This window comes from Rhea americana, unplaced genomic scaffold, assembly GCF_003343005.1.
Source record: "Rhea americana isolate MKP2758 unplaced genomic scaffold, rheAme1 scaffold_46, whole genome shotgun sequence".
Taxonomy (NCBI): Eukaryota; Metazoa; Chordata; class Aves; order Rheiformes; family Rheidae; genus Rhea; species Rhea americana.
The window spans coordinates 1,427,622-1,455,508 of record NW_028186601.1 but is presented as its reverse complement, the minus strand read 5'-3'; the positions used below and the strand labels follow the sequence as shown (position 1 = coordinate 1,455,508).

At 41.9% G+C, this 27,887-nt stretch overlaps 1 protein-coding gene across 14 annotated transcripts in view; it reads left to right on the top strand.

Annotated features, from left to right (window-relative positions):
- Positions 1-834: 834 nt before the first annotated feature.
- The window catches only part of DTNA (dystrobrevin alpha), a 176,011-nt gene continuing 148,958 nt past the window's right edge, over positions 835-27,887 (top strand). For 5 of the 14 annotated variants that reach the window (XM_085316272.1, XM_085316271.1, XM_085316270.1 and 2 more), the window contains exon 1: positions 836-1,065. In XM_085316272.1, the coding sequence (XP_085172398.1) occupies positions 1,049-1,065 (17 nt within the window). In that variant the 5' untranslated portion in view covers positions 836-1,048. Of the gene's footprint in view, positions 1,066-13,580; positions 13,655-27,887 lie in introns of all 14 variants that reach the window. The other 9 variants (XR_014897192.1, XM_085316266.1, XM_085316273.1 and 6 more) reach the window with 4 other exon arrangements.

Here is a 27,887-nt window from a genome sequence, read left to right as displayed (position 1 = left end):
TTCTTGAGATTTCGTTATTGTGATATAATCAGTGATTCCAGAATTCACACTCATAGGTGCTGCAGTAATTTCAGGTACCTTTGCACTACACATAGGCAGACAGTGCCAGCATGTCATTTTTCTTTTGATGTGCTGCAAGATCATGTTTTAAAACAGGTTTGAAGGACAGACTGGATTATTTTAGCTTATTTTGTAAGCTAATTTAGTTTCCTCAATATGAAACACCATGTGCAGTGAAAAATGTGATGAAAGTCCCATTTGCTTACAGTAACTATAAGCTCCTTGCAAAGCTGTTGGAGGGGAGCAGAGGGTTATTTTTGTTGAAATGTTCCTCCCCCCCGAGAAAAACCCCTGCGTATGGTCAGTGATGTAAAGCGGCAGGATGGCTCGCGGCGCGAGGCGCAGCAGCGCTGCTGCGCGGTTGCCGCAAGCTCGCAGGAATGTCGCTGGGAGCATTCCTGCTCCAGGCAGCCAAGTTTGGAAGTCAGTTAATTCCTGGCTGCCAAACACTGTGCGTGTGCGTGTGCGTGTGCGTGTGCGTGTGCGTGCATGTGTGTGCACGGGGAGGGGGGACGGCGCACGCGGCGCGTTCTGCCTTGCAGCTCCTGTGGTCGCGTAGGGCGAGGTGGAAGATGGCAGAGGGAGCGAGACTGAGATGGGAGAAGGGCAGGGGCGGCCGTGGGGCGGCCGTGGGGCGGAGTGGCAGGGCTGGGGGAGAGGGAGCAGGGGAGAGAGGAGGGGGAGCGGGAGAGGGGATAAGAAGGAGAAGGAGGGAGGGAGGGGGCCGGGTGCCTGTGATTGGTAAGCTCCGGGAAGGCATCTGCCAGCAGGACTTCAGAGGAATGTGAAACCAAATCATTTACAAGTTAAAGATAGACGCAGAACACACAGCATCTTGAGCCAGGGTTTAAATTCATCCCTCTCTGCCTGGCTTCTCGCAAAGAGCTGTTTGCCAGCTTTCCTCTATCTCCTCTAAAGACTCCAATGTTCCCTTAAAAAATAACATTATTCTGGATTTATTGGACTTACGAAGGTGGCAAAAGAGATCATGGTGCACACTCTAGGGTAAGTAGGAAGCTTGCCTTTGCATATGTTTGCTACAGTAGTTTTTCCATGCTTTGGTTGTGCTTTCAGAGCAGTTCCTTTAAGATGAGGTAGATATTTGGGTAAAGATTTCTCCTTTCGATTTATTTTCCCATGTTTTCCCCTTTTGGATCATTTGAATTTTATTCCTGAGTGAAGTGTTAACATACAAGTTTACTTGTCTTTGCGTACCTAATGCATCTTGAGCTTTAATAATCTTATTGTTACAGTTCTGAGTGCTGTTATCATATCAGTTAAATATTTTTTATCCTTTTGCCCTTTATTAGTGGGGTATACTGTTTGAAATACTGCTTATGAGTAAAAAGTTGAAAACCAAGTTGTTTTCCATATAAGAGGGAATGGAATCAATGTTTGCTTGCTTATTTGGTCATGGCTCCACTTACCTGCTATTTATTCATATGTGGCTTAGCTCACAATAAAGAGTTAATTAAATCCAACCTATCCTGTTTATTTGGTCCCAAATAATGCTTTTACTCAGCATTTGACTTTTTTTCCTTTTTTACCTTTTTGACCTTTTTGTTTTCTCTGAACAAAATCATTCCAGTGGCGATTGGAAAATACGCACCTTCCCCAATAGTCTTTAAGACATGAGTTTGTGGGTATAAGAAGATTCAGGCTGTCGTGGTTCTTTTTACAACTTACCAGAAACAATTTCAGTGTCCGGGAGACTTGGCCTTTAGTTGGTCAACGGTATTTTCAAACTGTTTCTCAAATATTTCTCATGAAGCTGTTGTGTTCTGATGACTGAAAGGATGTTTGAATATGGGAAACTCGGAAATTAGGTGGAATAGTTGTTGTATAGCAAGAAATTGTATTCTGAGAATTTTTTCTAAAGCTGTGATTTATATGAGAATTTCCTAAATGCCAGCATCCTTTTTATCATTTATTCTGGCAAATATGTTTTGCATTTGTCATAGAGGAGCTTGTAACTTTGGTTTTGGTGGCAGTTTACCCAAACATACTCAGAATACCTTAGATGTTAAAGCTGCCCATAATAACCACAGGGAGCAGGGTGCTGTGTGTGGATAACTGAAACATCTTACATTTAGTTACGCTTTGGTTATAGATATCAGTGCTGAAGAGACTCATGTAATGTCATGAGTCAGTCTTTGCTGTACAAAATATGTGGAATTGCATGAACTAAAATATAAATGTTTCCTCTATTTGAAAGATAGTTGGTATATCTGATATATTTTATCTTTTCTCCGTCTAAGTGATCTCATGAATATTGATCAGCTTTGCAGAATTTTGCAAAACGAGAGTAAATTTGGGTGAACAGATATGCTGTGAATTGTTTAAGTGGTTAAATGTAGGGGTAAAGGAGGGGAAAAAGACAGAAACGTAGAACCCTTAAGGTAAATTTGGAAAAAAAAATTGCAGGAGTGAGAAATGGTATTTAAACCAGTTCCCTCTTAACAGTTTATGCTAGCTGGGTGTTCCTTTAACTAGTTCAGACTGGCTAAATATTTTAGTTCCATACTAAATTTGTAGGATAGGAGCTACTTATATTAAGGCATCATGGTAATTTTTTTTTGGGGGGAGGGGTATTTAAATAGAATAAGTTTGAATCACAAACTGTTGAGATGAGTAAAAAAAAATAAATCAGGGCTTAGCAGAGCTGTAGTTAGTTTCTGGCTCTTCCACAAAATTCTTGTGCAACTTCAGGCAAGTCGTGCAGTTCTCTGAGCTCCGCGAAGCTGAAGGGAGTGGAAATACCTTTCTTGTTCACTTTGTGTTACGTGTTCAGATAGCAAGTCCTCAAAATAGGCAGAACCTCTGATAAGGCTTGGCGCAATAGGCTTCTGCTTCCAGATGACGTGCCCCCTCCGCAGGGCCATGCATGGCAAAAGGAGGGAGGGAGGGGGGAAGAATCCACAGATTTGGAACTAAAGTTTCCCTGCACCTTTTATAAGCTTCCTAAACTGAAGGGCTGACATTCAGAGCTGAGCAGATAATAGAGCTAATATTCCAGCTGAAAATCCTGAGTCAGCTCAAAATTAAATTGCGTTTCCCTACCACAGTGTATTGCTTTTCAAAAGTTATAGTTTAGAAGCATGGGGGTCCCATTTCATTGTCTAAGACCCTTCTTCCGTAGTTTAATGTCCAAAGGGCCCTGGAGACTTTGCAAGGAGGAAATCTGCTTGTGTGCTGGGAAATTAAGCCTCTTGAGAAACTTAATTCCTGCATGGTTTGAAATGGGTGTCTGACCCACGAATAGGGAATCTCCAGAATAAGGAACTGTAATATTGGATGACTTTTAGAAAGGATATTGAATGATGTTGGACTGAGTCTAAAAAATCAAAAAGAAAAAAATACTCTGATGTATCAAAGCCACCTGAAATAAAATTTTCTGTTTGCCTTAGCAGTAAATGGAAAAATTTTCAATAAACTATTTTTTTTCCAAAGAAAATATTATGTATTTGATCTAGTTTATGTGTTGCTGATGTAATGTTGTCATATTTTTGAAATGGAAAATCCTTGACTAGCTCTATTTGCACTGTTACAGTGAATATGATATCACACGTGTTCAGTGTTTAGTGATCGTGATACCGTAAGCCAACGCAGTACTTCCGACCCTTTTGGATAAGGGTGTTGGAGCTTTGTGAGCGCTGTAGGCTGGGCAAGGGACCTTCTTCTCTCTCTCTCTCTTCTCTCCTCCTCCCTCACTTGCTCTCACTGCTCCTCCACTAGCCCCTTGCTCCTCCAGTGACTAAGATTTGTTGGGAAGAGAAGGAGGGAAAGGGAGAAATACCCTTTCACAGAATCACACAGAATCGCAGAATGGTTGAGGTTGGAAGGCACCTCTGGAAATCATTTAGGCCAACCCTCTTGCTCAAGCAGGGCCACCTACAGCAGGTTGCCCAGGAGCGTGTCCGGATGGCTTTTGAATATCTTTGAGGATGGAGACCTCACAGCCTCTCTGGGCAGCCTGTTCCAGTGCTCTGTTGCCCGTGCAGTAAGGAAGTCTTTTTTAGAGAAAAAAAACAGCCCTTAAAGGCTTCATGGCAAGGGCTTCTGTCAGATATTTTGGGCAAGTATTCTCCTTGCTCTACTGGACTTCTTGCTCACTGCAGCCTTTCCTTCCCTCCCTGCCCTACCTTCCCCCGGGCTCACAGACCCTCATTAACCCCAAGTGCACAGTAACGTTTTGCTGGGGAGACGAAGTGCTGCCGGCTGAAGGGACGAGGAAGATGGGAGGACAGTCCACCTCCAGCCCCGGCCTCCTGTTGCTTGAAAGGAAAAATCATGCCGGCCCTGGTCTTCGGGGAGCTCGAGCAGGGGAAGGAGCGTGGCTGATGGGGGCGAGCGTGTGAAATGCCGCACAGGACTCTAGCCGGCGCGCTGGTGCCTGCTGATTTTGTGATCCTGCATATGCGGTTGTCGTGCCACGCTGCTGCTGGTGCGGTGTTCGGCGGTAATGCGTGCCGTGCTTTGCTGCTCAAAGGAGTCGTCTGTTCGGTGTCACGTAAGGACAAGGCCTGCGTTACCACAGTTGGTAACGCTTGCTTTCGGGGTGGGCAGGCGTGTGGATATTAAAGTCCTTCCTTGTTACATTCTGCAGTTTTTCTGTGTGGTTCCCATTTTATTTCTTACTCTCGTGGCATTTTTTTTTCTTGGTAAATCTTTGTTTCTTTTTCATCTTCAAGGTTTTTCTGTGCTCATGCTGCATAGTTGAACAGCCAAAAATAAGAGAATAGGGGTGTCATCAGGAACTACTTTATAAGGAGTTTAAAAACTGTTTCTCTAAGGTTGCCTGAGAATATGCTGGCATGTTTCTGAGCTCAAAAGTACCCAGAAGAAGTTCACAGTGATATAATTTCCTTTGGGTCCTAATGAATCTGCTCCCAGAGCCAGCAGCTAATTTGTTTTGGCAGGATATAACAGGCAATGCTTTATACAATACACCACACCATAGAAATCTTAAATTCTGTAAGATGAGAGGCAATTCTAGTGAAAAAGAAAAACCTGATGGAATTATCATGTCCTGTGGAGCCATGTTATAACCTCTGAGTCTATGAGTTCTCCCAGTCCTATTCACTGGAAATTCGTGGAAGTTTTTCCGTTCCTGTGGTATCAGACCTCCTTCCCTTATTACTGATCCTGGCTCCTTGTCTGTCAAGAGAAAAAATACTTCCTGAACTAATTACTATTGTATGAAGTGACTTTACCTGGAAATACAGTGATATTTCCCACCAATAGGATGCTTAAAAATGCAGCTAATTGCAGTTGTGGTGGTTGAGAGAATGCCTAATAGGCTTAATAAAACTGTCCTTTCTGGCAGAGGGATATTACATGAAGCCAAGTTTTACTGTATCTTTTTTGGGTTTGAACTTGTGTTGTTTCTTGCTGTATTTGGCTATAAAGAGCTGGAGACTATGTTCTGGGGAATAAAGAAGAGATGGGAAAGCATTGAGCACAGTGAATCTTTATTTGTTGACATGATAGTAGCTATTTGCTGAATTTACCTTACTTAGGGCAATGTAGGGAGCAGAAGACAGCAAGTGAGCTTCTGTTTCTGTGATCTTTGACAAGTCAGGTAGGGGCTTGGCATAGCCTTTTCTAAATGGTGCCAGTAAAACTCGCCCCGTTGTGTGAAGTGTTTTGAGATCAAGGGATGAAAAGTGGTACCTAAGTGCTGCGTTCTTCTTTTCTATTCTATCTTTTGTAAGGATAATATAAAATACCTCTCTGTAAATTTGTCAGAACGTTTGCACTCATCAGAAGCTAAAAGAAGGAAGAAGAAAAATGAAGCAGACACAAAGAAGTCTAGTTTGAGCAAACAGGCGTTAAAACAATCTACAACTAGAGCCTAGTTCTTGTAAGCTCAACTGAAGGAAGTACAGCTAAAGTGGAATTGAATATACTGGGTTAGTAAAAAGTTTTCCTTGAGTACTCATTACCAAATAAGAACAGCTGCAGATAGAATTCCTTTCTTGATACATTTTTAAATATACCATTTAACAAGAACAGATGCTTTTTAGTAATTATTACCTTTGCAATTCAGGTTCATTCTTAATGTTATGTATTCCTTGGGAAGGGCACAAGATCCAGCAATGCTTTTGATTCTTTCCAGATTTTATAAAGCAGTGATAGTTTGGCTACATTTACATATTTAATTTCATGAAATTGTATTTTTTTAAACACAACTCATTTATATCAGATCAAGAGAACTGCCATCTCATTCACTTGATATGGAAATACGCTTCATTACCTGTTGTCAGATCATTAATTTTTCCTGCAAACTGACTTTAGAATGACTAAGTTTACATCTAAAAAAAAATCAGATTGTAAAGGCACCATATTAATTTAAACATTTTCTAACTTTTTCATTCATAATTCTGAAATCTTCGCACTCTCTTAACATGGAGTTTTAATTAATTTGTGTAACTCAGAACTTCCTCAGCTACCTGAGAAGTGAAATTTAATCTAGGAGACATGGCCAGTCTTTTGCAAACTGGAAACCAGGAAAAAAGACATGTCATAGATCCTTATTTGAAAGATTACCCTAAATTTCATGGTGCATTTTAGTTGTTATTACAATTACAAAAATTTCATGTTGCATTAAATATATACAAACAAAATGAATTCTCAAACAGATCAAATAAAATCCAAAGTGTTTTATATTTTTATTTTGGATCCTTAAAAATTTGGTCATTTTGCATGTCTTATTAGGAAAAAAAGTCACATGAATTTAATGCAGGTGTAAATTATATTATGCTGATACAGGAATGCAAGGGACCCTTAACACAGTTGAGAGTCAAACCACATATTTTACCAAGTTATTCTATAAACAGACCATGTTTCTCTTTTAAAAAGAAGACATCTGAAAATACCAGCTATCACACCAGAACTTTCCTCCCCGACAGCTTCTTCTGTTCTGCAAACTTTTGCTAACCTCTCTGCTCCCTGCTAGGCTGTTGTTAATATATAATAATCCCAACCTCCAATCCTTCTTCCCTCCTCATTCCAGCCACAGAGCTGAGTGATTTTTGGCTGACTCATTGCATATGCAGTAACAGTGACGAGGGTGGACTTGTGTGCGTGTGGAGGTGGCAGTATTTTCTGGAGGGCCAAATTTTCAAATACAAGAAGTCGTGTGTGGTTTGTAAGAGGCCACCCCTGAACACGTCTCCCATAGAGTCCTTTTGGTTCAAACAGAAATTGTCAGCAAGGTGCAGACCTTTCTGTCCCCAGCCTTTACCAGTTTGGCTGCTAGAGCAATCAGTAGCACTCAGAAGCTATTAAGCTCTCTACGGACCAGTATCAGAGCAGGATGACATATGCCTTTTGCTGGTAAGTGTAATGACTGTTTGCTGATGATGGTGGAAAGATAACAGTTGTTCCAGCCTGCCAGACTTCAAGTTTTTGTTTGAAGGTATGGAGGAAGGCTTCTCAGCAAAAGAATTATAAGGGCCTTTTTTAGCACAGGAGCACAGGTAAAACTTTTTTCACCTTACCTTTATCTTTGATATGTATAAATAATGCATTCAGCTTGACTCCAATATGCGGTATGTTAAATTTCAGGTCAAGCATAGAATTCAGCAAGGCGACTGAAAAAAAGAGTGTTGGAGTAGGAAGTGGGTGGAAGCATAGGAAACTTGCTAAAATAATGACAGCATAAAGCATTTAATGTGATTAATGTGAGTCTAGGAGTTAATACAATTTCAGAAATCCTATAGCTAGATAAATAAATCAGATAGTTGATGATTTGTGTTGAAGAATTCAAGCAAACATGATTTCTCTAGCTACATCAAATCTGGTGCCGTATTCCTAAATAGGGAGTTTAAAGTGCTTCTGTTTAAAGCCTTTTTTTTTTAATAGTTTTCAGATTCAGGTGAACTCTTGGCAAGATGATGCATTTTCACTGCACAACATGTAGCGATATGTTCACTGGAACAGTGAGAGACAGCCATGATATCTTCTCTGCCCTGTAAATGAAGTGCATCAAAGTCTGGGAAAGTTTCTGGATATCAGATAGCCTACAATAGTTTTCCTTTTGACTTTCATGTTTAGAATATTTGTGGAAATATACAGTGTCTGTCATAAATGTCTGGAAAGGAAAAATATTGAATGAAAAACAAAACATCTCAACAATGTCACTGATACATACTTCTACCTCATAAATCTCTGCTAACCTGTCAAATAATAGAAAAGACCAAGAATGAAAATGCTGCCCAAGAAAAGCTGGTTCCTTGAGTAGACAGGTCTCAGGTCTCTGTTGTTCATGGGATATTTTCTGTGCTGTATCAGAGATGGTAAGATAACCATCTTAAACTTGAAGGAATTAAATAAAAAATGTTAATTACTTTGCTAAAAAGTTCAGTTACAGACAGTTGAGCATTAATGACAAAATTTTGAGACTGCTTAGACCTGGATTCTGGGATCGTATTTTTATTCCTGAGTTTACCAGTTTTTATGGATTTTTTTACTGGAAATTATATTTTAAGAGACTGTATGGGTCAGGAGAATGACTGACCATTACCTCCTTCTCTAGCAGGAAGCTGAAATGGCCCCTGTTACACCTGTGAGCAGGGAGTGAACCTGTGGTTCGTCACCCTGAACCACCCTGAACTTCATCACCTGTGGTGGTGAAGTGTGGTGCTCTTTGGTGGTGGTGTCCTCCCTTTGGGGTGTACCCTCGATCAGCCTTCCTGCATTTCTGGAATAAGCAATGCTGCTCCATTTCCAGAAATGTGAGATGGTTTGATCTAATAAGTCTTCTCCCTTTCCAGCTTCCACGATCGCATAGCTTTCTTCTGAGAGTCACACACAATTATTCATTAGAACTCTGCAGTAACTTGGAGTAAGTGTGCCTAATCTGTGCTGTTTTACTACATCCTTATTGAAACAATGTATTCTCTAGGGAATAGGCATAAGGTAAGTAGCAACACTATGATAATTTATTGGGCCACTCATTTTTCCATAAAATCAGGATAAATTCCCTGTGTACAAAGCCTCAGCTTTTGTGACTGAGAATGGAAAGTACCAAATAAGTCATCCACTGTGTTATGCCCAGATTTTGCAGTGAACCAACCCTGGATTAACAAGGTCTGGCTATACTGATTTCACAGGTCATTAGTCCTATCCTTTTTGTTTTGTGCAACACCTAGCCACTGCTAGGGCTTGTATTAAGCGTGACTTTTTCCACTGACAGACTTAATACAGAGCAAGGAAATAACAATGGGTAAACTCATCCTTTGAGGAAATATTCTTAATTTTCTTTTCCATCCCATCCCAGGTGCATAGAGCAGGGGAATAAAAGAGACTAAGGTTATACAAATATTGGCCCAGTCCTTGCTGAATTTGCAGTATTTTTCATTGTGTATCTATTAAGAGCGCACAACTCTGCCTTTCATGAAACAGCATTGCAAAGGTGCATTTGGCTCACCAGGCACATAGAAACTAGCAGTATTGCTGTTTAGCTCCAGAGGGCTCACAGAGCCTTTTGATGATAGTTCTTGACACCAAAACAGGTTGGGGAACAACTGATGATACAGAAGCTCTCCAGAAAAGGATAGGATCTCAAGTTGAGTGTGAACTGGCAACGTCGAGCTGTTGCACAATAGAGAGGAAAAAAAGGCAAGTATACTGGGTTTATACAGGAGTGCACCCCGCAAGATCCATGCAGTACTCGCTGCCTGAGTAAGGCCTCCCTGGCGGTGTGTTTGATTTGGAGCACTGCTCGTCAGGAAAACGTGGGCTAGCTTGGAAGCAGAGAGGAGGACTGTACAAAAGAGCAGGAAACCAGAGGACTTGTCCCAGGGAGGAAATCTGGAAGGTTTATGTCGGCTGTGCAGGAAGAAGAGCCAGCCTGCTGGGAAGGGTGTAGGAGACGGACAGGTTTTTAAGCGCAGAAAGCACGGAATAGGCTGTTGCAAAAAGAAAGCCAATAATCTTTTTTTCTGTGTCCTTAGACAAAGAGAAATGGGTCTAAACTGAAGCAAGAAAGATTAGGGAAACCTTAGGAAATCTATCCCTAAAATAAGCTGCCAGTGGACATTGTGGAGTCTCCATCATTGGGTGTGTTAGGAATTTCTTTAGTAAAGATGAGAGAAGTGTATCTGACTTTATCTTGCAGTGGGAGGTGCATTGGATATATTTTCTACCAACTTTCTTCTGATTTCTGATACTGGCAATAATACTGCCCGTGGAAATGTTTTCTTAACATGCTTTCTAAATTCTGGTTGGAAAGATCTCTGTGCAGAGTGGGATGTGTTTCACTGAGGGGCAGAGGCAGTTAATCATTGTATAGTCTCCTCATTTTGAAAAGTTCATTAGGCAAATAATTAAAGTCTCAATGGCTGGCTTTGATTTCAGCTCAAGTATCATTGTCCTGAAATACTTGGGGACATCACTCTTGTCGGCTGGCACTTGACAACCCATCCTAAATTTGAAACATGTAATTGGATTCTTCGGATGAAATCCAAGTCCCCTCGAAGTCATGGATTTTTATAGAAAAAGTTTCACGCTGAGGATGGGGTGGTGTCCACTTGTGTGTGCTTAGCTTTCCGGCCGCAAGCCGGCCTGTTCTGGGGATCGGGGCATACCGAGTGAGTCCTTTGGCAGGATGAGCACTTGCTTTCCGAAGCAGGCCTTTCGAGTGCTTGTGTGGGTGAGCAAGAGTTTACAACGGACATGATGTGGGGTGAATTAATTAATTTTGCTCGCTCTCTCTCTTTTTTTTTAGATAATGTCAGCAAAACTAATTTACACCATCTGGCCTAAAATAGAGAAATTAAGTCAGTAAAGAAGCACTCATTTTGGCTTCTAAAAATTAATTTTATTAGACTTTAGGCATTCTATATTCTATGCTATTCAGTGTAATATTTTTTTTTATTAAAAAAGAGGAAGTTTGGGGGTTTTCTCCCAAAAAATGTTTTTTTTTTTTCCTGTCCATCACCTTTAAATTAAATATAGTGTTCAGATAGGTATAACTGGAAATTACTCAATTTTCTTTAACAATTGGTTAATCCCTTCTTATCAAATACCTGCAGAGAAGTCTCCTGTTGTTGTGAATTGGAATAGTTCCACTGAAAATACACTGGCTTTGCATATGCAAGTATTAATTCACAGGAATTTCATTGTTTACAGTGTAGCTGTTTCAGATTTACAGTAAGGTAGGTAGTCAGAATTTTACCCTGAGAGCATGTTGATGAAAAAGCAAAATGCTAATCTCAGAGCTAGAGGAGTTAAAATTTCTTGTATCACGAGGTATCGTTGCACTTCCCCATCCCAGTTTCTTTGCTGGCTTATGTGACTGTGCAATGATGTGCCCTGCTTAGGAATTACACACACATACCTGAATTTAGAATAAACCTACAAGGAAGCACAAAAAACAGACTTTGGGACCACCAATATATCAGTTGTTAATAGCCTTACAATGTTGTTATAGCTAACACTGGAAACCTAATTAAATCCGAATGATTTGGAAGTACCATTAGGGGAAGGAAGACAGAGGAAAACAGCTTCATCCTCACAACATCGTGTTTTCATTGACCTACTTACAGTAAGGAAGAAAATGTGTCCCTTCCCATTACAGCAGAATAGATTTGTTCAGCAATTCTGTAATGTAACTGCATCAGAGAAGACTGGCTGCTCTAACCACGCCAGGAGGATTTGGAAAGGAGAGTAACATTATTCACACACTTAGTAGTAAGAAGTTCCTGTGTAATGTAACTTACCTCATCAATTTGGCAGAAAGTGCATTGGCTGAGAAAAAGAAAAAAAAAGAAAGAAAAAGACTTGTATCTTAGAGAAGAGGTGTTGTGCCCAGTCTGAAACTGTGCAAAGAAACCTTTTCTTGGCAATCGCGTTTCCATCACCCTCGTTGTCTTTCCCTGGCCGAACGTCCATTGCAATTTGACAGACCTGCTGTTGAATGCTGAAGTGAACGGTCTGGATTTTGTTTTCATTTCAGAAGTCCACTCGTGTGCTTAATGTTAGGAATTACTTAAATACAGGAACTGATGGCTTTGGGGTTTTTAGGTGCGTGAGCTCGCACGGATGTGCAGCCTCTGCTCTGCGGCAGGCGGACGTTGCGCCCACAGTGCTTGGCGGGGAGGAATCCCGACTGTCCCGGCGCGGCGCGGCACCGCTCCTGGTTAATGTCTGTGGTAGCTCTCCACGGCCCCTGCGTCCCCAGCTCCCCGGCTGAAATCACTGAGCGCTGGCCTCCGGCCGAGGAGCCCACAGGACGGGGGAGGATGTTAAATGAAGTCGTACAGCTCCTTGCCGAGGCCTAGGAAACGCAGACCGCCGCAGCGCCCGCGAGCGCAGGGCGCCCGGCGCGCGCCGAGGGCCGCGCGCGGAGCGAGAGGCAGGCCGTCGGGGCAGGGACGGAGCTGCAGGGCCGCGCCTGCAAAGGGTAGCGCGTGTTTTCACGTCTGGGCGAGCCGGGCACAAACGGCCTGCGTTTTCTGGTTTGCCCGGGAGACGGAGATGTCGGGGCGCCGGGGAAGCGGCAGCCTCGCACGGGGCAGGGGGAGGCGGTCGCGGGGCCGCTCGGCGGCTGTGCGGTGTCTGGGTTAAGAAATCGTCTTTATTTGAAAATAAACACCCACAGCTGGTCCTTTTCAGGCCAGTCAGGTGACATTCCTGCACAAGGTGTTTCTGCTAATTTAGTATTGTCAGAAACATTAGTCACTGCAGTAGCAGCTTAATAACTCACAGTAGGAGCCAGCTGGTAATTAACAAACTAAGGATATTTCATGCATTTTCCTCAAATACTTCATATGTAGCAAAAATGATCAGAAGCAGAGGACTTCAGCTGTTTAAAGCTGTTACATATATTGAAATCATCTCACCATGTAAAGCAATTACTCATTCTTACAGTGGTCAGCTAGGCCTAATCTGGCTTCTGTCCCTGGTTCATGAATACTCACACGAGAGCTGCGAAGGAGGGAGAGAGCAAATTCTGTCCTTTTTAACCTGTCCATTCTGCCTTGTTTAACATAGCCATCCAAATGGCTATCTTCAGTGTTCAGGAACGACACAACTCTATAGGAGTCAGCTGCTCTCTTTTGCGGTGTAGTCTTTTTAATGTTAGAAATGCGTTGAATTAGGAGATGATGTGTGTGTGTGCGCCATGCAACCTATAGAAAAGAGAAAGATGAAATCAGCTCGCAATCGAAATGAAGGCGAAGCAAAGCTAATACGAATTGTATTAAACTGCTAAACTGGAAGCACACTACAGTATGAATGAGGATAATGGGGGGTTTCATTATATAGTTTAAATAAAATACTCTGGAATGCACAGGCTTGCTTTAGTTCCCTTATTTTATCGCCAGATGGTGTCCAGCAGTTTGAAATTACGATGCTCTCAATTCCCTGTGCTTGATGGATGAGCGATAGCGCACGTTGTCGCGTCTCCCTTCCGTGCCGCTTTGGCCCCGTACTCCTCGATCTTCCTGCGGTCCAACTCCAGCGCTAGACGCCAGCTATCCCAGGCCTTTGACTCTGCTTTTTCTCCGGGGCAGGATCTGATCTGAGCACCCTGAGGCAGAAGAAGCAGGGAACAGAGCAAGCAGTCGGAGGAGCGACATTTCAACGGGTACGGTGCAGTTAACTCTCTTTGCGGGGAGCTCCTGGGCGCTGGCAGTAGAGAAATGTGGTTTATATTTGAAAACTTTTTTCTTGGAGGGAAAAAAAAACTGTCTGAAAATATGAATGGGTGCTTTTGTGCTTTTTGAACTCTGGTGGTACCGCTGTGAGCGGCTATGCGGTGCAGTGAAAGGCAGGGAGGAATCGGCCCCCGTAATACCTTTGCTCTTCACTGCATTTATTCACCTCTGTGTCGTTTGACAGAAGAACACTGGGGATTTCAAAGAATGTGTTTCTGAAGCTTATGAAAGAAAAGAAATTCCCCGTGCAATTTCTGTTAAGGTTTTTAGCCTTTTAGGGTCAAACCCAGGCGTTTGGAGTGCTTCGTAAGGCCTTTTGTGTTACTACCTAGCGGGCAGAGACAGAGAAGAGCGGCTAAGTCATTCACACCACATCGTGAACGCTGTGGACGTGTTTTGCACCCTGAATTTTCTTGTGTTGCTGGAGGTGGGTTTTGCTTGGGAGGGGATCGGCAGTGCGTTGAACTGCCGGGGCAGGCCCCGGGGGGGGTGATCCCGATCCCTGCAGGGTCACCCCCCGCGCGCAGTGCCCGGCGGAGCTGCCCTGGGGCGGCCGAGCCGTGGCCGGGAGCGTGGCCGGGAGCGTGGCCCGCGGGTCTGCCCGCTGCCGGCGCGGGGGCCACCGGGGGCCTGCCGGCCGGCGCGGGTTTAACTGCAGCCGGCGTTAGAGAAAGTTGGTTAACGTTTTCCATCCCCCCGTAGCCCCTCATATAGGCAAAGAACAGACTTTGCAGTGACTGTGTCCTTCTGAAGTGCTGTGTTAAGATCGGCATGGTTTTTGTTTTGGGGGCTTTTTTTTGGCCTCTGGACTAATTCCTGACCCCTTATTCACACTTCAAGTTTTAAAGTACCATTACGTCCCATAGAAGACTAGTTTACTGTGGCGAGGAATGAAAGTAGGTAGCAAGAATAAAAACATTTTCTTTCAGTCTAACACTTCGTGTTGTTGCAGAAGAGGGGGAGTGCCTTTCCACCTTTCACTCCTTGGGTGCTGGCACTTTAAAAATATTTGCAGACAAGTCCCAGAGCTTTCCCTTCACATGGGAATGAAGAAATACCTTCAGTCTGAAACTTTTTACATGCTTTGTTTCTTTTCTCACGTTACATTGCAGGTTAGTATTCCTGCAAAGAAGATAGACAGAATTCTCAGAGCAATTGAAGCCACAAAGTCTCTTTTCTCGAGTTTATTTTAGCAAAATAAAGATTCCAAGATCTTCATAGCTTTGGATTAAAAGGAGCATTGTTATGTCCGGATATTATCTTCAATGCATTGCATTTCAATCCGATTACTCAACAATAAACTTTGTATAGGTAAAACATGTTCCTTTTGTATTTCTTTTATTCTGATCAGTTCAATAACTTTTATTTTAATTGTATAATAATATTCTGAAAAAAACCTACTCCCGACATGTTTTGTCCTGTGGTAATTGCTTCAATTGTTTAAGTCAGATTTAGGCTGTCTTCTTTAATTTTTGTTTTTTATTTGATGTTTGGGAAATGATAAGCTAACCTGTGAATTCTGTGATCAGTCTGGGTGACTGAGTAATTCCACAAAAACTACTGCTCACTAGTTGATCACTGCACCTGCAATTTACTTTAACTAAGATAAATGTCAGTGCCCTGCTACTGAACTCTTTGATTCAGTTTGCAGATGGGTAAGCTGGAAACCCATTTATTTTGTATTTTTTAGCAGTGTCAGGTGAGAGCCAGAATCCCCATGAGGGTTGCATAGGCAGTAACAGAAGTGCTGGGGTCACTCTGAGGAGTTTTGCTCGAGCTTGCAGGTGATCTGTTAGAGGTGTTCTGACCTCTGCTTACCACATGCTTAGAGAACGTATTTCCTTTCACTTTAAAGAGAGAAGCAAAATGTCATTCCCAGTACTGCCTCTATGTCCTCTCTCATTATAGTGAAACATCAGGTGACTAGATGTACGTTACCTGGCACGTTTTACAGTGTTTTTCTAATCCTTGATAAGGCAGGAATGGGGACTTGAGGTCATTGCCGCTGCGCTGTCCACTCCTCTGCTCATTGAAGTAAAGGCTGCCTGTTCTGGTCCTTATTATTTGCTGAGGTTAATTTTACATGTGCATTTAGTGCATGTAGAAGACTCCAAACACCATGTGTAAAGATTTGCGCTGACTTCTTGTTGTATCTTCCTGCCGGTGGGAACCCAGGCATGTATTTTTGAAGCAAATGATTACGGTGTTATGTGTGAGCTTATCTGCTCAGTTTCTTCATTTGAACGTAGCCTTCCGTGATTAATTACTACTATGAAAACTTAGTCCATCCTGTTTAGAATTACACATGTTTATTCAGTCTATTGTTAAAGCTCGTGCCACTATTCATGCATGATTTTTGCTTCCGTGTAAGTTTTATTATATTTTGATCTCTTCTTGTAGTGCCTGACATGCTTTTAAAAGCCACTTCCCCACAAATTGTTATTTCACTGTAATTATAAGAGAACATGAATATGAATCACAAATGAGAATATTACCCACTGGATGTTCCTAGAAACAGGAGAGCACTTACATGCAATACAATAAATTAATCATTTATAAGGAGTCAGCTATTAAACTGAACTTTTTAAATACTGTACATTGAGCACAAAGATAATGTGAAAAACCTTTTCAGTGAAGGTATTTGGGGGTTTTTGAAACTTTCTTTTTTGCTTTAGTTTTCTTAAGTTTCCATCGTCACACTCTTGCAAAAAAGAGAAACGGAAAAGCTCAGTCACCAGTTTGGGCGATTCCAGGTTAAAGTACTCTGAAGTATTTGTGTATATATGTATGCATATGATATACATATTATATATATGTACATATAAATCTACATTTCTGTACACATATGAGAGTGTGTGTTTTCAGCCCACTTCTGCAATCTTTCCCCTTCAGGGGAGGCCCACAGTGTATTAGGTGCTGCTCGGTTTCAGCAGGGCTCCTCCTGGGCAAGGGGCTTGCCTGCTTAGACGCAGTCACGGTGCAGGATCTGGGGTCACTGGAAGCAGATTTTGCAAATGAACTGGACTCCGATAGGTCTGACTGAGCTATCGTTTCTTAACAAAGCTGTATGCCTTAGGATAGCTTCAGACTGGCGTATTTGCTACTGTCACTGATAACGGAAGAAGAAAGGCTTGTAGGAAACTTCAGTCTTGTTTTGAATTGCCCGAGTACAGGGATAGAGTCCCCATTCAGACTTAGGGTATGTCTTTCTGAACGGAAATGCGAACTCCCCTTGGTCTCTTCCCCGGCCAGCTGGCAATGCTCCAACAGCAGCCACAAGCTGGAAGGCTCCATTAGCGCAGCGCTGAGCCCTGTGGTGATGCACAACATTTTAGCAGCTGCTGTAAAAACCCAGCTAGAAGTGCCTTACATCTAGGCAGCTCAAGGAGGAAGCAGAGAAGACGGAGTTTGCCAGTGGTGGCTCCCATCGACTTTCCTCGCATCGGGCTTGCTGCCGGTGGTGACAGCACGGGAAACCTTTGCAGCACTTTTTGGACTTTGAAGCCAACAGGCTGTAGTCTGGCTTCCACTTTCGAAGCAGGGTGGTTGTTGTTGTTAATAAGCCTCTGGGCAATGAGGCAGGGCACCGTTCTGCTTTCCTGGCAACCTGTGCGCCCTTGTTGTAGGGGTAGCTGGGCAAGGGCAGCAGCCTGCTGTAGGAAGGTGGCTGCTTCGGAGGAACTTTGCAGCACATTAGCAGAAGGGGGGCACAGTCTGGGTCGCTGAAAGTTGCTTTTCTGCTACAGGCAAACACCAGAAAGGAGGGTTGTCTTGGGGAATTAATAGCCACAGCTGATAATTTAGCTTTTAAATAATTTCCAAATATTTTCCAGAGTTTGCAGGAAGTAGCAAGAACAGCAGGAGAGATCAACTTAAAACTGTCATCTTTTTTAAGTGCTAAAGTTTGTGTGAAAGAGATGGCAGTTCTCTTTGAAAAAGAAATCTGTATTGTGAATGGCTGATCTCCATCTAAATCCCTTCTACTCTTCAGACTGGAAAATGCACTGGTGTAGCAGTCTTTATAATGGCAAGCATTTAAATCTGAGTGCTACTGCTGGGATGCATCTAGTAGAAATTTGCTAAAACCATCGCATCAGTAATGCGTATGATATCATAGGAGCTTTGCGATTTGTACCAAAATTTTTAGGCTCTGTTAATCATCCTGGGCCCCATTTTGTGGTGCGGTACTGGGATTTTTGTTACTTTTTGCTTCCAGATCTAACTATAGGGATTTTTCTGTTTCTCTTGTTTCTATGGCCTCCTTAGAGCTGGGTGATGCATGTCTGTGCCCTTCACAGCTTCTCTGGTGCAGGAGGGATGAGAGAAGGAACTCACATTGCCTCTCCTTTCACCTGGCCAGCCTCACCCCTGAGTTAATCGCACATGTGTGTGTGCTTGTGGGGCCGGGAAGGGAGATGGTCTTCAGAGGAGGGCTGGGCAAAGGCACCTTAGCCTTCCTCAGGGGGTCAGAGCCCGCAAGGGGATCAGGTGTCTGAGGGGTTAGGGAAAGAAATCCCCACCACTCGGACGTCCCACTGCCCGCTGCCCTCCAAAGGGCTTTTGGGGAAAGGACACACCCATTCATTCATGAATTTTCATTTTTCATTCATAAAAACGAATAAAAATAAAATATAAAATATAAAAATTACTTCATTTCGTGCTCTAGAAATACTGTAGCAGTGGAGAATGCATTGCTTTCCAAAGCTTTAAATGTGATCTTACTTTTTACATCTGATTTTCAGGGGTGCTGAGCAGCTGTAACTCTGAATGAGGTCCACGGAGAGCATAAACAAAAATCAAATTATTGAAGTGTAGCTCTTTTCTCCAGTTTTTCTTTCCATGTATTTGAAACCTAACTGTTATTAAAAGTAGTTCCCTTACCTTTTGTATCTTATTTATCATATATTGTACATGTAACTTATCCTTATTTTATGCTGTCATGTGCAATTGATGATCCAGAACAACAGTGGCTCTACTGACCTTATAGAAAATTGATGGGTAAAATTGCTTGGAAAATAATCTCCAGTAGAAATCTTATTAAAAGTAAAATTCAACTAGTTATTACAAAAATGACAATCCTATTCATTCAGCTGTCCAGGGCAGAATGGAAGGTCAAATAAAATTTGAACCCTTAGTAAAGAACTGTCACTTCATATTAGTGTAACAGGCAATCCAAAGATAGGATCACATATCACTAAAGATAAGAGGTGCAAAAACCCACTTACAAATTTAAAAGCAACATCCTGTACAAGTATGGTTATTGAGTAAGACATTTGTATTATTATCTTCCAAATGACAGCTCTATCTGTCCATAACTCATCGTGAAGTAAGGAATTTCAGGTGTTCCAGGAGTTCTCTTGACCCTGATGTGAGAACTTTATAAGCTTAACTTAGGGCATGCAATGAAAAACTCCAGGAAATTAAATACATTATTGCAATTCTAAATCTCTTCTTTCAAGCATGAGCTAAAGATATTAAAATTCTTGCAATAACCAGTATTTATTATTCAATGGACACTTAAAAATTCTAGAGCCTGATTTTTTTTTTATAGTTCACATGCATGCTACCACAGATTAGAATGCATTTCAAGCTGTTTATTTATCATGTTTAATTTTAAGGTTAGCAGAACATCAAATGGCAAACTGTTATATCTTTACCAGTTTGCACTTTGTTTATATGACTCTGAGAGGTCCAAAGCATAAATTCAAAATCTGGCTTCCAGCTGAGATCTTTTGTGTCCTGTATGTGTTTTTATAGAAAAATTTTAAATTCGTTTGAAGAAGGAAAGGAGATGTCCCTGCCTCGAGTTCTTTCAGTGTCACCAACAGAGCAGAGGCTCGGTGCTGACCCCGCCGTACTTGCATGGCTCTGTACGTGCTCGTTTGCTGCCTACGGGGAAGGTATTGTTTTGCTCCTCTTTCCCCAAAGGTCGATTTGTATAAAACCTGCTCCACTCTTCCTTTTGGCCCACAAACAGAATTGCATGTTGCTTGCCTGCATATCCTCTTGCCTGGATTTGATAGGAGCTCACATCTCAGGTTTCTTTTTCATCTGCTGAAATATGACTGATAATTTTATCACAGCAGCCTGCATGGCTCCACTTGTATTTAAGCACCAGTCTGACTAGCTGGGTAGCTATCAGGCACGTGACCTTGGGAGAAATAAAGACTGTTCATGTTGTGAAAGCTTTTGGTATCAGTATGATATGTGTGTTTAACATAACTTTGAAAGGAGATGGCATATACAACAAATTGTGCTTCTGTGTCTCCCCGTGTCCACACTGGCCACTGGCCTTCTCTGGACTTGTTCGAGTTCAGCTGGCAGCTCTGCCTCCTGTTAACTTCTCTCCTTCTCTCTCTATTTTTCTGCTTGTGTTGGAGGGTAGCTAACAACATAGCCGGTGATAAACAGAACACGTAAAATCCCATCTAGCTGGTTGGTAGCACTGCCAATTCGGGGAGTTGCCCAGCAGTTCCCATCGTGGTTCCCTGCTTTTCAGGGTGTTTGCGAAACCTTGAACATTTGAGCTGAACACTTTCAGGCCATCTGTTTTTCCTTTTTGGAATATTTCAGTGATTCAGTAACACCAAGAACAAGGCTAGCATGAAAATAATCATTTTTTCCATGTTAAGAGAAGCATTCAGACTTTCTATGGTATGCTCCGGCATTCTCATACTGTGGAGCAGGGATGTAAAATTCAGTAGAGCGCATGACCTTTGTGTAAGGAATGTTTTATTTGTTCCTGTACAAGTCCTCCCAAGCTTGGCCTATACATTAGCCCTTGGCAGGGGGGAAGAAATGCAGAGCAGCTCACACACGCTGAGAACTGGCTCCAGCGTGAGATGTTGGAGATGTCTGCACGGGCTCCAGAGCCTCCATGCTGCCTCCTGGCACCAGAGTCATTCATTAGTCCTTGAGCACCTGGCAAGCTTTCCAGTGGATTTATCTTCACACAACCTTGGGAGACAGGGAGCTCTTATCTAGCTTACAAACAAAGAACTGTGCACTGAATGGGGAAGTGCTTGTGAAAGAAAGTATGTCCCGAGGCAAGCAAAGACTCTCTTCGTACCACAAAGAGGACAGTTTACTGTTTCATGGGCAACCTGAATTTTGGCATCTCCTGTCTTCTAACTACAGAGCCTGCTAAATGAAACAAAGTTAACTTTCTTGTTGCATAATTCCTCTGGAATAATTCTATCTGTAATACAGCATTTCTCCTCGTTCTGGTAAATATGGATGACAGAACATACAGTGCTTCAGCCTTCAAAACAACTTTGATTGGGGATCTCCGGTATGTTCAGGCTTCCACGTGTTACCGTGTGAGGTACGTGCGGCGTACACAAAGATCATGCAGCCTGCCTGAGCCCGAGAGCCAGTTCTGGCGGCTGCTGTGCCGCCCAAGGGGAGAGGAACCACTTCTGTTCTCTGGGGAAAAATGTGGTTTACATTCAAAGCTCATTTCAATTTTGTTGGGTGAAGAAACATTTTTCGTAGAGCAAAAACGTAGAGGTTTTTGCTAACCTCCAAATACTAGCTAAGCTGATCGCAAAGGGAAAAAGGCAAAACAGAACAAATTGAAACAGTTGAACAGTTTGAAACCTTGCTTATGGAATATTGGCCAGTCTTGAGTAGAAAATAATCCTCATGTCATCCTTGTGCCTGCTGATAGGATTACTGCTCTCTTCTGCTCTGGCTTTTGGGTCTTTTGTACTTTTTTGAGCAGTCTCCCTTTTCTTCAAGATTTAATTTCGCTTTCTTCACTGTAGTCAAATGAGTGTTATACCCAGTTTATTATATGTCCATGTTTACTGTATTTTGTTCATGTGAATAAGTTTGCTTGGGAACAATGTGCAAGTAGCATGATGGAGGGAGCAAAGGGTTCTTTTTTTTTTTTCTGTGTACATAATACTTCTGGATACGTTTCTCTGTTGATCCTCTAATCCTCTTACATCTGCCTAAATAAGTTCTTTATGTGGAAAATAACTTTGCAGTTTATAATGCTGCAAGATCACTGCTTCCTCAAAATATCTTCTTGTTTACGTAGTTCCTTTTTGCTTTCAGACTCACTGCTACGGCTCCAGTTTCCTTTGAGCAGTGATGGTTTAAGATTATATGAGGTGCAAAGTTTGCAAAAAAAGTGCGGCTTTTTTTGTTGTTGCAAGGCCAACTTATACATGTTTAAAAAAAATGAAGAAATGAACAAGCTTCTGACAAATGGGAGTTGTGGTGTCTTAAAGAGATACTGTGGCACCCTCTCCCTCGCCATCAACATTCAGTAAGAAGGCTTGGGGATTTTTTCTTATCTGTTTCACAGGATTTTCTGTGTTTGCTTCTCCTGTCTTTCACCTCACTGGACCTCATGTTTCTAGACTACTTGAGAAATATTGCAGCCCAGACATAAAGAACATAAAGAAGAAGGTATGAATACATCTCAGTGACTCTGTCTCTGTAAACAGCTTCCCAAAGTGATAAAATGTTTTATCTTGGAGAACTCAAGAAAATCCATAGTTAAGTGGTTTACTGAAGGCATGGCCTTTTATTACTCTAAGGCTGATCTTCCCACTATTGGGAAATATATGTCTGTAATTTGGAAACGAATAAAAGAAGAAAATCCCACATCCTAACAATTTCACCAGATAAAGGTTGCCTTTCTGACTTATTCAAAGTAACAGTCCATTTCACATATTTATACACTGTAATTCATGTGTTAAACCACAGGCCTTTGTGTGTGGACATATTAAGAGGTACAAAAAGCTGTACTCTACACAGTCATTATTTAAATAAGCTCTAGGCTTTCACACCTGAATAAATGGATTACCAGCTGCTCATATAAAAAGATTTTTAATTAAGACAGGAAGGTAACTAAGAAGTTTCATGGGCAAGCGTATTTCCCGGTGTTGAGGTAATGCAGGAAAATTGTGAACTTCATGCTACAGAAACGGAAGGACGCTGAACTGAATGAGAGTCACTGCAGGCAGGTTACGTGCAGATACCAGCAACTGTGAGCTTACATTGCTGCTGCAAGCGGTTTCATGCGTACAGAAATAACTGCTGTGCAGGCCAGGCTAAGTGCCAAAGTCATCCTCTCTGCCTGTGCGGTGCTGAGGTTGCCGGGACTTACCCCAAAAGTGACGTAGCTATTGGCAGGCGTAAGTCTAGCTATCAGCGATCGCTTTGATGTCTGAAATACAACACGGTGTATAGGAGGCTGATGAAAGATAGCTACAAAAGGAATGGCAGAGACAAGAATCTCTCTGCTTCCGTGATGAGAAAAACCAGATGGGCAAAGAAGCTGCCCTGTTTTCCGAAGGCCACAGAGCAGAATATGAGTGCGGAGCCCAATTACAGTGGTAATTTTACCATCGTTGTCATGTCAGGCACTGTGCAAGGTGCCCAGCTGCTCTGATGATAGGAGTAGCGCAGCGCAGGGAACAGGAGATGTGTTGTTCTGCCGTCTTAATGGCCAGAAAATTACAGGTCACTTGAATTCTATTTGCAAACAAGATTCAGGCTTCTGTGTACAAATGATATTAAAGGGGAAAGCTTAAAAGGAGAAAAAAAAGGCCCTAGATTATGAAAAGATTTAAAATCTGGCCTGTGTAATTGTAAGTAAAATCTCTGAGAGTTACTTCCTTATTTTTTGCATCAAGTAGTCTTTAAACAACAAAATCCTTGTGATAGATCAGCTGGGAAATGGATCCAGGTATCAGCTCAAGCGATCTCGCTCTACTAACATTAAATGTGGCTTTGGAGATGAAGCTTTGCCTCTGGCTTAGTGCTAAAGGAAGTAAAACTCCTGCCTTCAGATCAAATTTGTAGTTCACAGGGATACGTGATACCATGAGATGTGGTCCTTGTCCCGTGAATTCTCACCTTACACAGCAGACCAGAGGAACCGCTTCACTGGAGGCACTGAACAAGAGGCCGATACGGCCCGTTCACAAAAGGTCCCACTCCTAATGTCATCAGTTAACAGGCAGCACAACGTATGACAAAATGACTTCTTTGAAGAATATTTTGTTGTTCGAGGTTTTTCTTTCTAGGTAGGTGGACATAGTGTTGTCAATCCTTCTACACTCAGGAACATAAGCTAATTTTTGGAGAGCTTCTTTGTTTTCCTTCTCTCATAGGATTTTTCCTAGCTCAGTACCACCTCTATTCATTTAATGATGCCTATCTGGAGTTAAAAACACTTGAATTTACAATATTGATTCTTAGAGAAACTATTAAAATTGGAGCACCTGTTATGAGGCATGACAGCTTTTAATGTTTACCCATTCTTTACGCTTGCCAAGGAGTTTTGTTTTCTTTGTACGTATCATAGAGGATGACGATTTCTTGGTCGAGAGTGCTCTTTGGCTGTGTTTCTTGCTCCTGGCATACAGTCATTGCTAGACAAGATGGGCAGAATTTGCCCAACTTGGGTCAGATTCTGGCTGCTTAGAGCATCTTGTTTTGCATTTCATTTTTGAGGAATGAGTACTAAAAGAGAATTTAAAGGATTTGATCTTTATCAAAGTAGTCTCTATCAGGACTCTCACTTATGGTTGTGGAGGGCATATATTCCACACTGCAAGGAAAACAGTAGTTTTTTCAGATAAATCGGCTGGTCTAGACTCTATTACTACTATTATTATCATTATTATTATTTTAATGTGGAAAGGCTGATTTTGAAACATGACCTTTTCTCAGCGGTATGTCAGTTTTATATCATTTTGGCAAGAGCTCTAGCATACAGATTAATACATATAGCTGAAGACGTAAAGATCCCAACACGCTGAATGGTTCGCAGGCTGTGGCTATTCCATTAAATGTCCCTCAGAGGCTTCTCTGGCCTTGAGGCAAACTAGCCCAGCACGGCACGTGGCCGTACCGTTAAACTCTGTTAATCTCCAGAGCCAGGTGGCTGCAAGCAAACAGCCTATGGAAATGTCCCCGGCCCCTGCAAATTCCCAAGCTGTGCCCGGGAACTGCCTGCAAGAACGACGGACGTCCCGGGCCAAAAGCATCTGGGCACCAATGTCACGATTTAACGGTGCCGGCAGCAGTGCCGGTTCTCGGGAACGTTCCCTTCCTCAGCTTTGTTTACTTATACAGACATAGTTTTATCAGGGAAATAAAACCAAATAAAGTAAAAGAAGAGTTTTGGTTCCGGTCGCTCGCTATCACGTTTCAAGACATCTGTTATAAACCCTGTTGCACGTTATAATAGATTATTCACTAACTCCGGGCAAGCTGCCTCCCTAACAGTTCCCAAGTTAAGCTGGAACAAATCTTCCCTGCGAAACGCCAGAGCCCAGCTTGACTGCTTGTCTTTTGCTGGGCAGGATCTTGCTATCAGCAGGATTTTTCAAGCGACGTTACGTGTTTGCTTTTCAAAGTCAATGAAAATATTTCTGGGGAAATTTTGCCATTGGATACAAACAGGTTTATCTCCTGCACCTACCGCTATAGTAAGTACGCTGCTCTCAACAACTGATGCCCTAATTGGTTTTAGCCTACCTCAGATATTTTTTTGGACTGCCATATGCGTTCTGTTCTCAAGGTATTATTTCTTAGGTAAAGCAAAGTATATATTCCTGCTAATTCTTAGTTTTTGCTTCTATGTATAAATCTCTTACATTTCTGCTTGGTACGTGACGGTCTAAGTATTTGCTGGTTGCTTAACTCATTAATGTAGCTGTATTCAAATACCATAATGATGAGCATAGGGAGAAAGCTTAAATGCAGTGGAGCTGCCCAACCTCTATTCCTACCTGATTCCACAGTGTCCAGAGGCACAAGAAAAGAAAACATTTCTGCGTAGGCCAGCTAAAACCTGATGAGCACTCTGCAGTCTAATAATAACAGTAAATATGGTGACAAATTTAGGGAGGTGGATTTATTTCTTTTCTTAGAAATAAACTCTGTGCTGAGTAAGCAGACTAGTTCTGTAGTTTCCTTAGTATGAATTGTAGATTTGATTTGACATATATTTTTTTATGTTGTGAGCTAAAGTTTCTTGTTTAATTTACAAATACTTTCATTTTTCCTTAGGGACAAGTCTTTCCCCACACTTACCCTGATTCTTATAATATGGTAGCTTCCGTTTACAGTTTTGTGTTCATAGTTTCATATGTGTAGCTAATACTAGAATAGCGTGATCAAATGCATTTTAAGGTGTTTTGATAATGGGGATTTTGTGTGTAAAATGCCATTATTGGATTTTTCAAGTCACAGGCAAAGCCAAACTGTTGAATCCAGCTCAGAACTTGATCCACAGCCTAATATGGATGTAAAATGTATCTGGCCTCAGTGTTTCAGATTGCTAGCCTGCCAGAATTTCACTTTGGACCGTTTGCATGATGAATTCATCCTGAGCAGTAAACAAAATGTGGTTAATGCTGTAAATAGACTGCCCTGTTTCCTGGGTTCTTCGTGGTTCAACATTTTTCTAAATTCAATAACAAGTTTTTTTTTCAGAACAGAGAATTCATGTTTCAGATTTGTTACATCCATGCGTCTGCGTAACGCAAAGCTACAGCAGTGTGAAATGGTTGTTTTAGTTTGAAACTGAGCTTTGAATTCAGTTTAACAATTTTTTTTTTGTGTTACTGTTCTCATATTACAAACTCCCTGCTTTTAAAGATTATCCTGGAAGTGATTTTTTTTAAATGGAGTACTATCATGCTAGAAAGAGCTGAGCAGTTTGTGGGTAGGACACAGTTCAGCTACTCTCTCTGTGCAAATGCTCTAGGTCCTGTGGGAGAAGCCACTTGAACATTAACGTTAACTTTCAAAGTGTTGGATTATCTCATTTTTCCATTGTTTATAATTGCCAATAAAGTTGATTAAAAATCAAAATCTCTCTTCAGTGCCACTCCAGACATGCACGGTAGAGTTCTCTGTTTTGTGGTCTCATATCATAGTCTCTAGTTGTAGAAACAGAGGTTAATTGGTAGTAGGACACCTGGAGATCACACAAAAGCCCACCTCAGTGGGTACTTTTAAGAAGTAGTATTAACTGTACAAAAAGTTCTGACAGGTCCTAGAAAATGATGCAGTGCTTTCTTACCAATGATTTCTTTCAAATATAGTTCAGAAAAAAGTGGAAGGACAGACCCTTTCTGGAATGTCATTTTAACCCTTGGTTGGTTGCTTGCTTGAAAGGTCTGGAGGGGAGACTCTGGTTTCTCTGTTTCTCTCAAGGCCCTTCGGTTGGAGGTATTACCTTGCAGCAGTTTCGGCTGTGATCATCAGAGCTAATAATTAACTTGCCAGGTCTCACCTGTTCTCTTCCAGTGTGTTGGCCCTGAGAGAGTCACCAGAGAATTACAGAGAAACTACAGAGAATTACTGCTTTCTCTGGAGGCCTGTATTACCTCCCAAATTTTGCTAGGTAGTAAGAAACTCTTCTATAATTCCATGTGGCTGTTACCTGGGACCACCTTTAATAATGTATTTAACTATGGTGGTTGCTTTTTCACTGCTGCCCCATATCATCATGGAAATAGGACCACGAAACCCTGTTGGTACCCTTAGCACTTCATTTGTACCAGCAGTGGGGTTATTCTGCCTCATTGTTGATAAGGTCAAAATGTGTGGGGGCACATCCCCTCAATGAATGAAAGCTCAGACAAAGAAAAAATATATAGGTTCACTTGTATGTTTGATATCCTCAGTGTGATAGAAAGTGGGTTATTTCTATCACTATCCTCTACAGAATTATCCTAGTTAATTGTTTTGGAGACCTGAGAGTGCAATTGTTTTATCTGAAATTTCATCTTGTTTTTAAGGAAGTAGATAATTAACCCTTGAGTGAATGATTTGGGGGAATGCACATCATTTAGGATTTTTGTGAAGCTTAGTTGATTCCTAGACTCCTCTCATCACCTTTCCTGATGTACATTTTAGCCCCAGACTGGATGCCATTGGACATACCATTACTAGCACATAGATTCCTTGTTCATAGGTGTCTAGTCCCCTGTGAAGGGTGTGGGCCACCTCTGAAAATTAGCAGCGGGGGGAAAAAAAAGAAAAGCAGTGCAATTTGTTTGTCTGTGGAGTCCTTGAAAATAGCAATATAGTTCTTCATTTTGTCCAAATATCATTGATTTCTTCTATAACATTGGGAATACCTGGAGCATTGTAAGTTAGTTTTTCATTTTGCTCACTGGTTTTGTA